Below are 14,579 nucleotides of genomic sequence, written 5' to 3'. Positions count from 1 at the left end.
CCTATGAGTTTACATGGTTACAAAGTACAAACAACCATTGTGTAGTCAGATACTACAGTCACACTCCATTTCCTTAGATTTCTACTTCCATTTTCTCTATACAGTTAACATGTATACATACTTGTCTCCATGGTTACAGACCACTATCAACCCCTTTACATGTTCCCCCAACCTCTTGCTAACCTATTGGATGTATATTAGATGGAATATACATCCAACAATAAGAAATAAGTTGGGGGAACATGTAAAAGGGTTGTTAGTGGTCTGTAACCATGGAGACAAATATGTATACATGGTAAGTGTGTAGATAAAAAGGTAGGATATTTAAATAATTCCAAAGCTAATGTTAGTGTTAGATTCATAGAATAGAGAATGTAAAGTTCACACACCCTTTAAGTACGGAAGGCTAGATTATTTCACAAGGTCATTCCCATCTTCATAATGCACTTTTGCAATATCCAGCTTATTAAAATTTGTAGCCATTATTTATAAAGTAACACTTTTCTTTTGTTTACAGCTCGTTGCGTAGGAGACCGACCTCCGATGCTGTCTTTCTTGTTAGAGCAGGTGGTAACAGCGCACTCCGGCGATCCTGGCCAGCTTCAAATCAGTGTTTACAAGCTGAATAGAAAAGAACTGGTAAGGCTGCTTTCACACATCCGGTTTGAGCCGTGCGGCTCAATCCGGCTGTGAAACCTATGCAACGGATGCGGTGAAAACACCGCATCCTTTGCATAAGTTTTGTACATGCGGCCTGTCCGGTTTTTGCCGCTTGCGGCATGCTACTGAGCATGCGCAGTGGCAAAAACCGCATGCGGCGGCCGGATGCGTTTTTTGCCGCATTGCGCCGCATCTGGCATCCATAGGGATGTATTGGGAAAAGCGTTTTTTTTTGCCGCACAAAAAAACGTGCCAGGCAACGTTCCATCCGGCCGCCACATCGGCTAAATCTGCCGCATGCGGCAAAAACCGGACGGAACGCAAGGCCATGCGGCACAATGCGGCACTAATTAAAGTCTATGCAGGAAAAACGCAACCGGCAGCAAAAAAAACGGTTGCGTTTTTCCTGCAAAGTGCTGAATTGTGCCGCAGAGCAAAAACCAGAGGTGTGAAAACAGCCTAAGTGATGTGCATGATCTGCTGTTTAGCAGCGGTGGTCAGTTTCCAAGGCAACAAGCTGTAAACAAAAGTGTTGATATCTCAAGAATGGCTGAAGCAGTAAATTGCAAATTTGCTTATCTTTAAGAGCATTATCTGACAATACCCATCTATGAAGATGGGATTGACTCTTTAAAAAGGTTTTCTCCACTGCTATAAATAATAAATAAAGATACTTGAAACAAATGATGAGGGGTTCATATATTATGATATAAAGAAGGTAAATGAAATTCGACAGTCCCACCCTGGATCCCGCAGCCCAAGAATTCGAGAACCAAATCACAAGTTGAAGGGCAAGATATACATATACATATATATAAAAATATATATATATATATATATATATATATATATATATATATATATATATATATATATATATATTTATATATATACACACACACACATATACATATATATATATATATATATATATATATAACAGGGAGAATAGTTTCAAAAATACTTACTGATTCTTCTATAATAAACCTCTTTATCTTAGTTTTTTCCATAAACTATTTACATCAGTATAATATCCGGCACATACATTGCGCAGCCTATGATACAATCTAGTGGTTTTCTAAAATTAAAATACTTTTGTATTTTCGGTTTACAACAAACGACTTTATTACATTTCTGCATCATTTTCTACACTAAGCCAATGACTATAGTGAATTATTGCACTTGAATTCCAAAGTCCTTCATATTGCAAGCTAGAAAAGAGTGGGGTTTATTTAAGCCCCCACCCAAACGTGGTGGTGTCATCTGGTTTTTTGAACATCTTACCTACTTCTCTATTTAACCAAACCAGATAGAACTTTTTATACTATCAGACAACAAAATACAGCTCAAATGGTGTTGTGTTAGGAGGTCTAGGTTGATAGTGGGTAACCCCAAGATCTTCAATGCTTTATATTCTCATTTCCCACCCTACTGGCCACAAGAGCTTTTTAGCTACTCAAGTAATACATAAATAGGTCTTCAAACAACCAGAAAGTCAAACAGTGCTGAAGAGTTCCACTGACCACAGTTTCACCCAATGGTTAGAAGACAGAGGGGTTCCATAATGGACTCCACCTCAAGTCACCAATGATATTCTCATGTCATTGTGTTTTGGATTGGACCTTCAGTCTCGAGGAACAAACTAGCGGCTCTCTTAGGATTATGTTTTATACCACTACTTCAGTGTCCCAAATAAGGAGTCTGCACCTATTATAAATGGTAGACATGAACCCCTGAAGACCTGCTCGATCATCAAGGATCTTCTGCTAGAATATCACGCACATCTCATCCACTTTTTGGCACTTTTGAAAAATGAAGATGGATTAAGTAAATTTTGTGAATATTTTGTACATTGTCTTTTACAATCTAATGTTATAAAAAAGTTTTGAGCTGTTCACAGAGGCACCAATAATTTGGTCAGGAGGCCAAAGAAGCATCTACAGAGTTATTAGAAGCTTGACTCAGGCACAGTTTTCTTCCTGCCCAGAGATGAAGTTTGGTATTTCATTCTTGGTAAAGTACCATCCAACGCTTTCTCAGCGGACATCTGTCTGGCGGGTTGATGTGGTGTGCTTCCATTTCTGTACAGAGAAGTTGACCTCTTCATAGTCCATTCTGCTTTCGTCTGAACATTAGTTGAACTATGCGCTCGTCTAATGTCCATTTTAGATCTATTATCCTCTTTTTGCCTACGTGGCAATGTACCACTAGTTCTTCCATCAGTCACTACAACCCCATTGGATAGAGAAGTCCGTGAGATACTATTATGTAGCTCTGATGGGGTAGGGGTCTCAGATCCAGTCTGCCACCTAGCTTCTTTCCTTAGTAAATTTGTCCTCATCTTGGTTGACTTCCACTCAGATTCTATTTCAGAGGGTTTAGTCTTGTCTGGTCTGTTATCTCCAACTTTTGTATGGTGTCTTTGGTTAAGGTCTACCTTTTGACCTGAAGAAGTTTTAACTTTGACTGCATTATTTGAAGCTGAGCCATTAATACCCATGGGGCCATCACTACTTGAGGTTCTATCTTTGTTTTGTGACTGTGTAGATGCATGTCCCTTTCCACCTTGCACCATACTGTCCTGGTGTGACTGTCTCTCTTTTGGCTTACCCCTCAAAGTATCTGTCTTTGTAGATGAGGACAATGCTCTGGATTGGCCACTTGCAGAGCTGGTTCCATTGGCACCATGGCTAGTTGATTGGCTTAGATTGGGGGGAATTCCATTAGATGACTTTTCTGCTTTAGTCATCACGGGCACAATGGGTTCATTAGTGTACTTCGGTCGTCTTCCTGACTCCAAGTATTCCACAAGCTCGCGGGTCTCAGGCTTTGCTTTGTCCTTAGATCCAAATGACCACCTGAGAGGCATTGCCTTACTGATGCTCAACTTTATTTTAGAAGCCGATGAAACCCTCATACTTGCGCTTCGACCCTTTGCTCCTCGGACAAAAGACTTTGAACCTACAAGAAATTAATGGAACAGTTCAGAAACAAGAATTATCAAGTCAAGTAGACATTGACCCAAACTTATCTACAAGGCAGCGTTCATACCTTTCTCCATGTTTTTCTCCTTCTCTAAAAAGATGGGGGAGTCTGGTATTTTTGGCACTGGTGTGCAATTTGTGGTTGCCCAAGACACTAGGCTTTCTCTCTTGCTTCCATTCAGCCTTAGGACCCAGTGATCAGACATGGCCGAGCTTATGGAACCTGTGTTTACATTAAAAAATTAGTACATCTCTTGCCAAGTCAAGACTCTTCATGGTTTGGTGAGTTTTTAGTTAAAGTTCCTCACTTTGCCCAATGTGGAAATATGATTGATGTTCTACACATAATAACAGCCATAATACATACTTTTGATGGCACAAAAAAAGGAACAACCAACCAAAAATAATGGCCTTCTTCCACCCAACCATGAACAAGTCATACTAACCATCATGGGCACCACAACACAGTTGACCGTACCTTTAATCGAGCTGCTGGCAGACCAAGCTGGAATGGCATTCCTTTTTTGGTAGAACAGGAGATAGGCCCCTCGGGTGCAGACCTCGTCCTCAAGAACATGTTCTACATTATTGTCATCATAGCTGTACCATCGGGCATCCAAGGAGTTCCTGCAGTAGGCTGAGGGTACAAGAGGATAATAGGATATAGGGAAGGCAGTCTAATCGTTACCCTAAATGCTCGTGTACCCTGCAAAGTGATTTCTAAAACATTGGGATGCCTTTGTAACCCACCTGTGTAGTGACCTCCTTGTAAGCTTCCATGGTGGTTACACACTGCGTACAAATCATACAGTACATCCAGGTGCGCATTCTCCATTTGGCATGGTGGCTGCTTCCATGATGACCACTGTCCTAAGGGGCGTTTGTTTCCTTGGCCCCTCTTAACCACGTGTGGTGCCATGTCCATCCCTGCCAAGGGGAACTTGACAAGAGTAGACAACTTGTTCCTGCGGCCACCGACTTGTCGAAACCTCTTAAGATGAATGATGAGAATATCAGGCAGAGTCCATAGGCTCAGTTTGACTGTACCCTGCTGCAGAATCTTACAGTGAGGACACCTCCAGGCATCATCTGGAGCCAACTGTGGAGGAAAGTGTTAACATGACATCAGTTTTATGTATGTCCATTTTTATTTCATCCAAAAACAATCAGATTCCAGCACATGATTGGCTGTATTGCATTAGGCATCTATAGGCTGTCCCTTACTTGTTCTTCCTTGGTATACAGCTGGAAGCACTCATCCAGGGTGCAGATCTGCTGCTGGTGGTCCAGTTGTTGGCTCCTTACTGATTCATCATCCTGAACCACTTCTTCCTGTATATTCCCAAACAATCTTCAAGAGAGTCATATAATGGGATAAGCCAATCTGTGCCAACACTATGTATACGGGGAGTGTATAGCATGGAGGTATACATGTGCATGTTTTTGACTTTTGATGCATATATGTATGTATGAAAGTATATGAGACTATGTCTGAATAATTGTGTGTCTGAAAATGTATGTATGTGTGTATGTATGAATGTACAGCATGTGTGTATATGTATGAAGGCAAATTATGTTGAGTATATGTATGTACGTATGTGTGTATGTATGTGTGTGTATAAATGTGTGTATGTATGTGTGTGTATGAATGTACAGTGTGTATGAATGTACTGTATGTAAATGGGTGTGTATTTATGAATGTACATTGTGTACTTGTGACTGTACAGTGTGTCCATGTATGAATGCAGGTGTGTGTATATGTATGACTGTACAATATGAGTGAACGTACTATATATGAATGTGTATGTATGTGAATGCATACAATATGTGTATACTTATGATGCGCATTGTATGTACGAATGTACAGTGTATACTGTATATAGTATGTATGTACATTGAGTGACTGTATATGTGTGTTTTGATGTACTGTGTTTAGTGGAAGTATATATGCAGGAATGTAAAATGTTAGTGTATTTATGAATAGGCAGCATGTATATATACATATGTGTATGTATCAATGTACAAATGTGTGTGAATGTGTAGGTGTGTTTATGACTGGCCAATGTGTTCTTATGTATGTAGTGTGTATATATGTACAGTGGGGCTGTATATACAGTTGTGCTCAAAAGTTTACATACCCCGGCAAACGTTTTGCTTTCTTGGCCTTTTTTTTAGATAATATGAATGATAACACAGAATCTTTTTTCCACTCATGGTTAGTGGTTGGGTGAAGCCATTTATTGTCTACTACTGTGTTTTCTCTTTTTAAATCAGAATGACAACCAAAAACATCCAAATGACCCTGATCAAAAGTTCTCATACCCTAGTTCTTAATACCATGTATTTCCCTCTCTAACATCAATGACAGCTTGAAGTCTTTTGTGATAGTTGTAGATGAAGCTCTTTATTTTCTCAGATGGTAAAGCTGCCCATTCTTCTTGGCAAAAAACCTCCAGTCCCTGTAAATTCCTGGGCTTTCTTGCATGAACTGCACGCATGAGTTCTACCCAGAGTGGCTCAATGATATTGAGGTCAGGAGGAGACTGAGATGGCCACTCCAGAACCTTCACTTTGTTCTGCTGTAGCCAATGACAGGTCAACTTGGCCTTGTGTTTTGGATCGTTGTCATGTTGGAAAGCCCAAGTACGTCCCATGCGCAGCTTCCGGGCTGATGAGTGCAAATTTGCCTCCAGTATTTGCTGATAAGGTGTTGTATTCATCTTTCCTTCAACTTTGACCAAGTTTCCTGAGCCTTTGTAGCTCACACATACACACACCATCAGCGATCCACCTCCGTGCTTTACAGTAGGAATAGTGTTCCTTTCATCAAAGGTCTTGTTGACACCTCTCCAAATGTAACGTTTATGGTTTGTGGCCAAAATGTTTGATTTTGGTCTAATCACTCCAAATTATCTTGTTCCAGAAGTTTGGAGGCTTGTCTCTGTGGTGTTTGACGTATTGTAGGCAAGATTCTTTGTGGCATTTGGCAGTCATGGCTTTCTTCTGGAGACTTGACCATGCAGCCCATTTTTCTTCAAGTGCCTCCTTATTGTGCATCTTGAAACAGCCACACTGGTAGTTTTCAGTGAGTCCTGTATTTCAGCTGATGTTATTTGTGGGTTTCTCTTTGCATCCCAAACAATTTTACTGGCGAAATTTTTATTGGTCTACCTGATCGTGGTTTGGTATTTACAGAGCCCCTTATTTTCCATTTGTTAATCACAGTTTGAACACTGCTGACTGGCATTATCAATTCCTTGGATATCTTTTTGTATCTCTTTCCTGTTTTATACAGTTCAACTATCTTTTCCCATAGATCCGTTGACAATTCTTTTGCTTTCTCTATGACTCACAATCCAGAAACATCAGTGGCCAGATAAAAGATGCAAGAGTCTGTCTGGATCCCAGAAACTCACTCAGCTTTTATGCACACACACTGATTACAAGCAAACAGGTCACAGGTGAGGATGTTACCTTTATTAGCCATTCAAACCCATTTGTGTCAACTTCTGTGCATGTTATCAGGCCAAAATAACCAGCGTATGTGAACTTTTGATCAGAGTCATTTGGATGTTTTTGGTTGTCATTATGATTTAAAAAGAGAAAACACAGTAGTTTGACAATAAATGCCTTCACCAAATCACTAACCATGTGTGGAAAAAAAGATTTTGTGCTATCATTCATATTCTCTGAAAAAAGGCCAAGAAAGCAAAAAATCTGCCGGGGTATGTAAACTTTTGAGCACAACTGCTCATATGTGTGTGTATGTGTGTGTGTGTGTGTGTGTGTGTGTGTGTGTGTGTGTGTATGTGTGTGTGTGTGTATGTATGTATGTATGTATGTGTGTGTGTGTGTGTGTGTGTGTGTGTGTGTGTGTGTGTGTGTGTATGTGTATGTGTGTGTGTCTGTAATATATATCTATATCCATAGCATACCTCTCTTTGCTTTTGGGTTCCCCCCACTCAATCGCCAGCTTCACATGGGGTGGTCCTCCAGCCCCACAGAGTTGCAGAGCCCTTTTATAATGAGAAGAAGAGGTGATGGGCACACGGCCTGCCAGTAATGGGCATCTTCACACTTACATGTTTTATTCACCACCACTTCTTCCTGATATACTTCCACCCCCCGGTATTCAGCTGCAGTCATGGCGGCTCATCTTTCCCCATAATTTACATTGCAAAAATGTTGCAGTAGCCAAAATTGCCACTAGGTGGCAGGCAGTCACAGAACAGAGCGGCTGCAGATAACCCTTTCAGTCCCAATACTCTCCAATATCTCTTACAATATTAGCCTACAGGCCGTGATTGGCCCTGGGTCATACGGGGAAGTCTATGTTTTGTCAGTGCCTCATTTTTTTGGCATTGGGGGTTCAATCACTTTTTAGGCCTTACAACATAAGCACGACTAACCTGCTGATAGATGGGTGCTGCAGGGGTCGGGCATCTTTGGATGATAAATAACAGCTGCTCACTGGCGCCCCCACCACTCGGATATTAAAAATCACTCCTCCGCTCTATAGGGAGAGAACACAGGTGACATTTCTATAAGGTGACTGGAAGCAGCCAGTGATCGCTCAGCCCCAGGCAGGTACGTACTGGAAGCTGGGCCTCGCTCCTCATCAAATATCGGATTTTCATTATGATGTTTTGCTGCAGTTGATCCCAAGAAGCTGCTTTGTCCTCCCGTAATATTAGCGGAGGTCCAAACCTGGCCAAAAAAGCAAAAATCAGAGCTTCCGTGAACATTACAAGAAGAATTGCAAAGGCCCTAGTATACAGATAATGTCTATACACAGGAACTCAACAGGCAGAATACTGAGTGCAGCTCTGGAGTATCAGGATGTAGCTCCGTATCAGTACAGGATAAGTAATGTAATGTATGTACACAGCCACTACACCAGCAGAATAGTGAGTGCAGCTCTGGAGTATAATACAGGAGGTAACTCAGGATCAGTACAGGATAAGTAATGTATGTATGTATACAGTGACTGCACCAGCAGAATAGTGAGTGCAGCTCTGGAGTATAATACAGGATGTAACTCAGGATCAGCACAGGGTAGGTAAGGTAATGTAATGTATGTACACAGTGACTTCACCAGCAGAATAGTGAGTGCAGCTCTGGAGTATAATACAGGATGTAACTCAGGATCAGTACAGGATAAGTAATGTAATGTATGTACACAGTGACTGCACCAGCAGAATAGTGAGTGCAGCTCTGGAGTATAATACAGGATGTAACTCAGGATCAGTACAGGATAAGTAATGTATGTACACAGTGACTCCACCAGCAGAATAGTGAGTGCAGCTCTGGCATATAATACAGAATGTAACTCAGGATCAGTACATGATAAGTAATGTAATGTATGTACACAGTGACTGCACCAGCAGAATAGTGAGTGCAGCTCTAGAATATAATACAGGATGTAAATCAGGATCAGTACAGGATAAGTAATGTAATGTATGTACACAGTGACCGCACCAGCAGAATAGTGAGTGCAGCTCTGGAGTGTAATACAGGATGTAACTCAGGATCAGTGCAGGATTAGTAATGTAATGTATGTACACAGTGACCGCACCAGCAGAATAGTGAGTGCAGCTCTGGAGTGTAATACAGGATGTAACTCAGGATCAGTGCAGGATTAGTAATGTAATGTATGTACACAGTGACTGCACCAGCAGAATAGTGAGTGCAGCTCTGGAGTATAATACAGGATGTAACTCAGGATCAGTACAGGATAAGTAATGTATGTACACAGTGACTCCACCAGCAGAATAGTGAGTGCAGCTCTGGCATATAATACAGAATGTAACTCAGGATCAGTACATGATAAGTAATGTAATGTATGTACACAGTGACTGCACCAGCAGAATAGTGAGTGCAGCTCTGGAGTATAATACAGGAGGTAGCTCAGGATCAGTACAGGATAAGTAATGTAATGTATGTACACAGTGACTGCACCAGCAGAATAGTGAGTGCAGCTCTGGAGTATAATACAGGATGTAACTCAGGATCAGTACAGGATAAGTAATGTAATGTATGTACACAGTGACTGCACCAGCAGAATAGTGAGTGCAGCTCTGGGGTATAATACAGGATGTAACTCAGGATCAGTACAGGATAAGTAATGTAATGTATGTACACAGTGACTGCACCAGCAGAATAGTGAGTGCAGCTCTGGAGTATAATACAGGAGGTAGCTCAGGATCAGTACAGGATAAGTCATGTAATGTATGTACACAGTGACTGCACCAGCAGAATAGTGAGTGCAGCTCTGGAGTATAATACAGGATGTAACTCAGGATCAGTACAGGATAAGTAATGTAATGTATGTACACAGTGACTGCACCAGCAGAATAGTGAGTGCAGTTCTGGAGTATAATACAGGAGGTAACTCAGGATCAGTACAGGATAAGTAGTGTAATGTATATACACAGTGACTGCACCAGCAGAATAGTGAGTGCAGCTCTAGATTATAATACAGGATGTAAATCAGGATCAGTACAGGATAAGTAATGTAATGTATGTACACAGTGACTGCACCAGCAGAATAGTGAGTGCAGCTCTGGAGTGTAATACAGGATGTAACTCAGGATCAGTGCAGGATTAGTAATGTAATGTATATGTACACAGTGACTGCACCAGCAGAATAGTGAGTGCAGCTCTGGAGTATAATACAGGATGTAACTCAGGATCAGTACAGGATAAGTAATGTAATGTATGTACACAGTGACTGCACCAGCAGAATAGTGAGTGCAGCTCTGGAGTATAATACAGGATGTAACTCAGGATCAGTACAGGATAAGTAATGTAATGTATGTACATAGTGACTGCACCAGCAGAATAGTGAGTGCAGCTCTGGAGTATAATACAGAATGTAACTCAGGATCAGTACAGGATAAGTAATGTAATGTATGTACACAGTGACTGCACCAGCAGAATAGTGAGTGCAGCTCTGGAGTATAATACAGGATGTAACTCAGGATCAGTACAGGATAAGTAATGCAATGTATGTACACAGTGACTGCACCAGCAGAATAGTGAGTACAGCTCTGGAGTATAATACAGGATGTAACTCAGGATCAGTACAGGATAAGTAATGTATGTACACAGTGACTCCACCAGCAGAATAGTGAGTGCAGCTCTGGCATATAATACAGAATGTAACTCAGGATCAGTACAGGATAAGTAATGTAATGTATGTACACAGTGACTGCACCAGCAGAATAGTGAGTGCAGCTCTGGAGTATAATACAGGATGTAACTCAGGATCAGTACAGGATAAGTAATGTAATGTATGTACATAGTGACTGCACCAGCAGAATAGTGAGTGCAGCTCTGGAGTATAATACAGAATGTAACTCAGGATCAGTACAGGATAAGTAATGTAATGTATGTACACAGTGACTGCACCAGCAGAATAGTGAGTGCAGCTCTGGAGTATAATACAGGATGTAACTCAGGATCAGTACAGGATAAGTAATGCAATGTATGTACACAGTGACTGCACCAGCAGAATAGTGAGTGCAGCTCTGGAGTATAATACAGGATGTAACTCAGGATCAGTACAGGATAAGTAATGTATGTACACAGTGACTCCACCAGCAGAATAGTGAGTGCAGCTCTGGCATATAATACAGAATGTAACTCAGGATCAGTACAGGATAAGTAATGTAATGTATGTACACAGTGACTTCACCAGCAGAATAGTGAGTGCAGCTCTGGCATATAATACAGAATGTAACTCAGGATCAGTACAGGATAAGTAATGTAATGTATGTACACAGTGACTGCACCAGCAGAATAGTGAGTGCAGCTCTGAAGTATAATACAGGATGTAACTCAGGATCAGTACAGGATAAGTAATGTAATGTATGTACACAGTGACTGCACCAGCAGAATAGTGAGTGCAGCTCTGGAATATAATACAGGAGGTAACTCAGGATCAGTACAGGATAAGTAATGTAATGTATGTGCATAGTAACCGCACCAGCAGAATAGTGAGTGCAGCTCTGGAGTATAATACAGAATGTAACTCAGGATCAGTAATGTAATGTAATGTACACATACACAGTGACTGCACCTGAAGAATAGTGAGTGCAGCTCCGGAGTATAATACAGAAGGTCACCCGGCCTGTAAACTTACATCCTGTAATATTAATATATGCTATATATGGAGCACCAAAAATAGAGCTGAGAACCTTGGGACAGGTTCCCTTTAATAACGCAGCTCCTATAAAATGTACCCATCCTAGAAATAAAAGTGCGTTACACCCACGTTTAGTAGCTTTAGTACACACAGTTTCTCAGAAGTAGACATATGTGAGATAAAGCTATGGATCATGTGTGCAGGGATTTTCTAGTTTTCCTGTCAATCATCCCATTGGAAAAAAAAAGTCAGCCTCCCTCAAATAGTTTGTCCCTTTAAATTATGCAATGTACCTGACCGCCTGCTGACTCCCACTTTCCAAATTGCACAGAAGTAACAGAACTTTAGAACTTGAGGTCAAGAACTCGGACGAGACAGAACCTCCTCCGGGTAACTTTGGCTCATCTTGATCGAAGCAGCGGGGAGAGGACGGGAGGCTGTGAGGGTAACCTGCAAGAAGGGAGAACCAGACCGGTTACCTCTGATGGTTGGGTTATTCCTCCTGATGGGACAGACCCTTTTAGTGGAGTTGCCCTTTAAGCCTAAACTCACCTGAGCTCCTACTAGAAGCCGATAGTTTATTTAAGGGTGGGGGGGCCTGGATGGCGTACACCGGGTCTCCTTCTGCAATGGTATTCAGGTCTTCCTCATCAGAGAAGGATCGCTGGAAGCCGCTGGACTGTAACTCTACCAGGATCACCTGCAGAGGAGCGGATCAAAAAAAAAAAAAGCAAATAAAAAATACTTTAACCCCCTTTTGTTTTTTAGCACCACCCAATTATTTTTCAAATTTTCTACTTATTATTTTTTTATTAAATTAATTTAATTTTTATTTTCCATTTTTTTGTTTATTTTAGTTAACAAATTTCATTTTTATATTTTATTTTTTTTCTGGTTCTTCTATAATATTCCATATTTTATATTTCCATTTTTTTTATTTAATGTCTTTTTTAGCTCAATATTATACATATGTTTAGATTTTATTTTCTTAATTATTATTTTTTAAAATCATGTATTTTATTTTTTTGTTGTTAGTCGGTAAAGAAATGTCACTTGCGCAAAAAAGTAAGTTAAATACCTTGTAAAAATCCTCGAACTCCACTGATTCTGCCACTTTTTTCCGTTTCGCGCTATGTCGCTCCATTGCAGAGATATTCATATTTGATGTTTTTGGAGTACAGTATGTGAAATCTTTGCTTGTAGTGCAACTTTGCGTTTCTTCACAGTTTTCCTTGGGGCATGCTCTCCTGGATGTGGCAGCTGACCTAGCAGCTCAGACGCTGCCGAGATGTAATTGTCAGCATCTGAGACGGAGGTGTAAAAGCATACGCCCCCAGAAAAGACTCTGAAGAAAAATCCCAGTTGGTCTAGAAGCAGAGATTACACATACTGCGCCCCTAAAGCAACAAATGTGAATATCTCTGCAATGGAGCGACATAGAGCAAAACGGAAAAATGCGGCAGAATCAGGGAAGCATAAGGATTTTTACAAGGTATTTAAATAAGGTTCTACTAATTTTACTAATTTTTTTAGCTTTTCTTTTTTATTTAATGTATATTTTTTATGGTTAATCTTTAATTTTCCTTTTTTACTATTTTACTTTAATATATTTAAATACAAATTTGTACAGGCACCTGATCGGACATACAAGTGATGTACCCTAATAGGTCTTGACAAAAGACGTGGTGAATGTCCTCTCCCACCCCCCACATATGATCATGGCACGAAGGTGCTAAGGGCTTACTCACATCATTAACTACTTAAAAGTTAGTCCCAATTTACTGATTGCTAAGGGGTCAACCTCTGGGACCCCTATCGATCCCAAAAATTGGACCTAAAATGCACCCCACCTTTCCATACTATGGGATTACCCATCTCCACCAGACCTATAGATAATGATGCGATGGTGCCCTTTGCTCTATTCCACCTGAATATTTCAGAGCCCTCTTCTTTGGGGGTCCCAACAATCAATTAGCCATCTATTGAATACTAGACTAATGGGATAGACTGTGGCTTTTGCAAAAACAAAAAAAATACCTGATCAGTAGGAACTTTGCCTAGATCGGCCACCATCTGACGCAGAGACGCAATGGTGCCAAACAACGGCACCGCAAGGCCGACGCGGAGGAAGCGCTGCTGCTTGGTTTGGAAAACTAAAATAACATTCAAAGCTCTATGAACAAAAAAATAATAATAATTAGGGCGGGGGGGAGAGGGGGCACATACTTTTTAATCATCCATCTTTCCCAGAATACTGAATTTCATTCATGACTTTAAGAAAGCTGGGTTATACGAGTTGAAGCTGTGCAACCAATTTTTCCCCAATCGCTATGTAATTAAAAAAGGCAAAAAAATCAACCAATAAATTCAGCCATACAATGAGTAATTAGGGCGAGAGGGGGGGTGGGGGGGAGAGGGGGCACATACTTTTTAATCATCCATCTTTCCCACAATCCTGACTTTACCAACGTTTATGACTTTAAGAAAGCTGGGTTAAATGAGTTGAGGCTTTGCAACCAATTTTTACCCAATCGCTATATAATTAAAAAAAGGCAAAAAAACAACCAATACATTCAGCCTTTCTAATCATTCATTTTCCACGAATACTGAATTTACCACCATTTATGACTTACAGAAAGCTGGGTTATACAAGTTGAAGCTTTGCCTCCAATTTTTGCCCAATCGCTATGTAATTAAAAAAGGCAAAAAAATGCTAAAAAACAACCAATACATTCAGCCATTTAATGAGTAATAAGGGCGGGGGGCAGAGGGGGCACATACTTTTTAAC

The 14,579-nt window shown here is 40.6% G+C and overlaps 1 protein-coding gene across 1 annotated transcript in view; it reads right to left on the bottom strand.

Moving 5' to 3' along the window:
* Positions 1-1,569: 1,569 nt before the first annotated feature.
* USP43 (ubiquitin specific peptidase 43) overlaps positions 1,570-14,579 on the bottom strand; it is a 53,569-nt gene continuing 40,559 nt past the window's right edge. Inside the window, exons 5-15 of the mRNA XM_075350765.1 lie at positions 13,828-13,963; positions 12,343-12,490; positions 12,084-12,240; positions 8,240-8,351; positions 8,054-8,157; positions 7,580-7,660; positions 4,869-4,995; positions 4,395-4,743; positions 4,123-4,281; positions 3,712-3,867; positions 1,570-3,621 (exon numbers count right to left, since the gene is read on the bottom strand). Coding sequence (XP_075206880.1) covers positions 2,609-3,621; positions 3,712-3,867; positions 4,123-4,281; positions 4,395-4,743; positions 4,869-4,995; positions 7,580-7,660; positions 8,054-8,157; positions 8,240-8,351; positions 12,084-12,240; positions 12,343-12,490; positions 13,828-13,963 — 2,542 coding nt within the window. The 3' untranslated portion in view covers positions 1,570-2,608. The remainder of the gene's footprint in view (positions 3,622-3,711; positions 3,868-4,122; positions 4,282-4,394; positions 4,744-4,868; positions 4,996-7,579; positions 7,661-8,053; positions 8,158-8,239; positions 8,352-12,083; positions 12,241-12,342; positions 12,491-13,827; positions 13,964-14,579) is intronic.

This window comes from Anomaloglossus baeobatrachus, chromosome 5 (genome assembly GCF_048569485.1).
Source record: "Anomaloglossus baeobatrachus isolate aAnoBae1 chromosome 5, aAnoBae1.hap1, whole genome shotgun sequence".
In the NCBI taxonomy this organism is placed as follows: domain Eukaryota; kingdom Metazoa; phylum Chordata; class Amphibia; order Anura; family Aromobatidae; genus Anomaloglossus; species Anomaloglossus baeobatrachus.
Note: the sequence above shows the minus strand (reverse complement) of the source record. Positions and strands in the feature narration are given on the sequence as shown.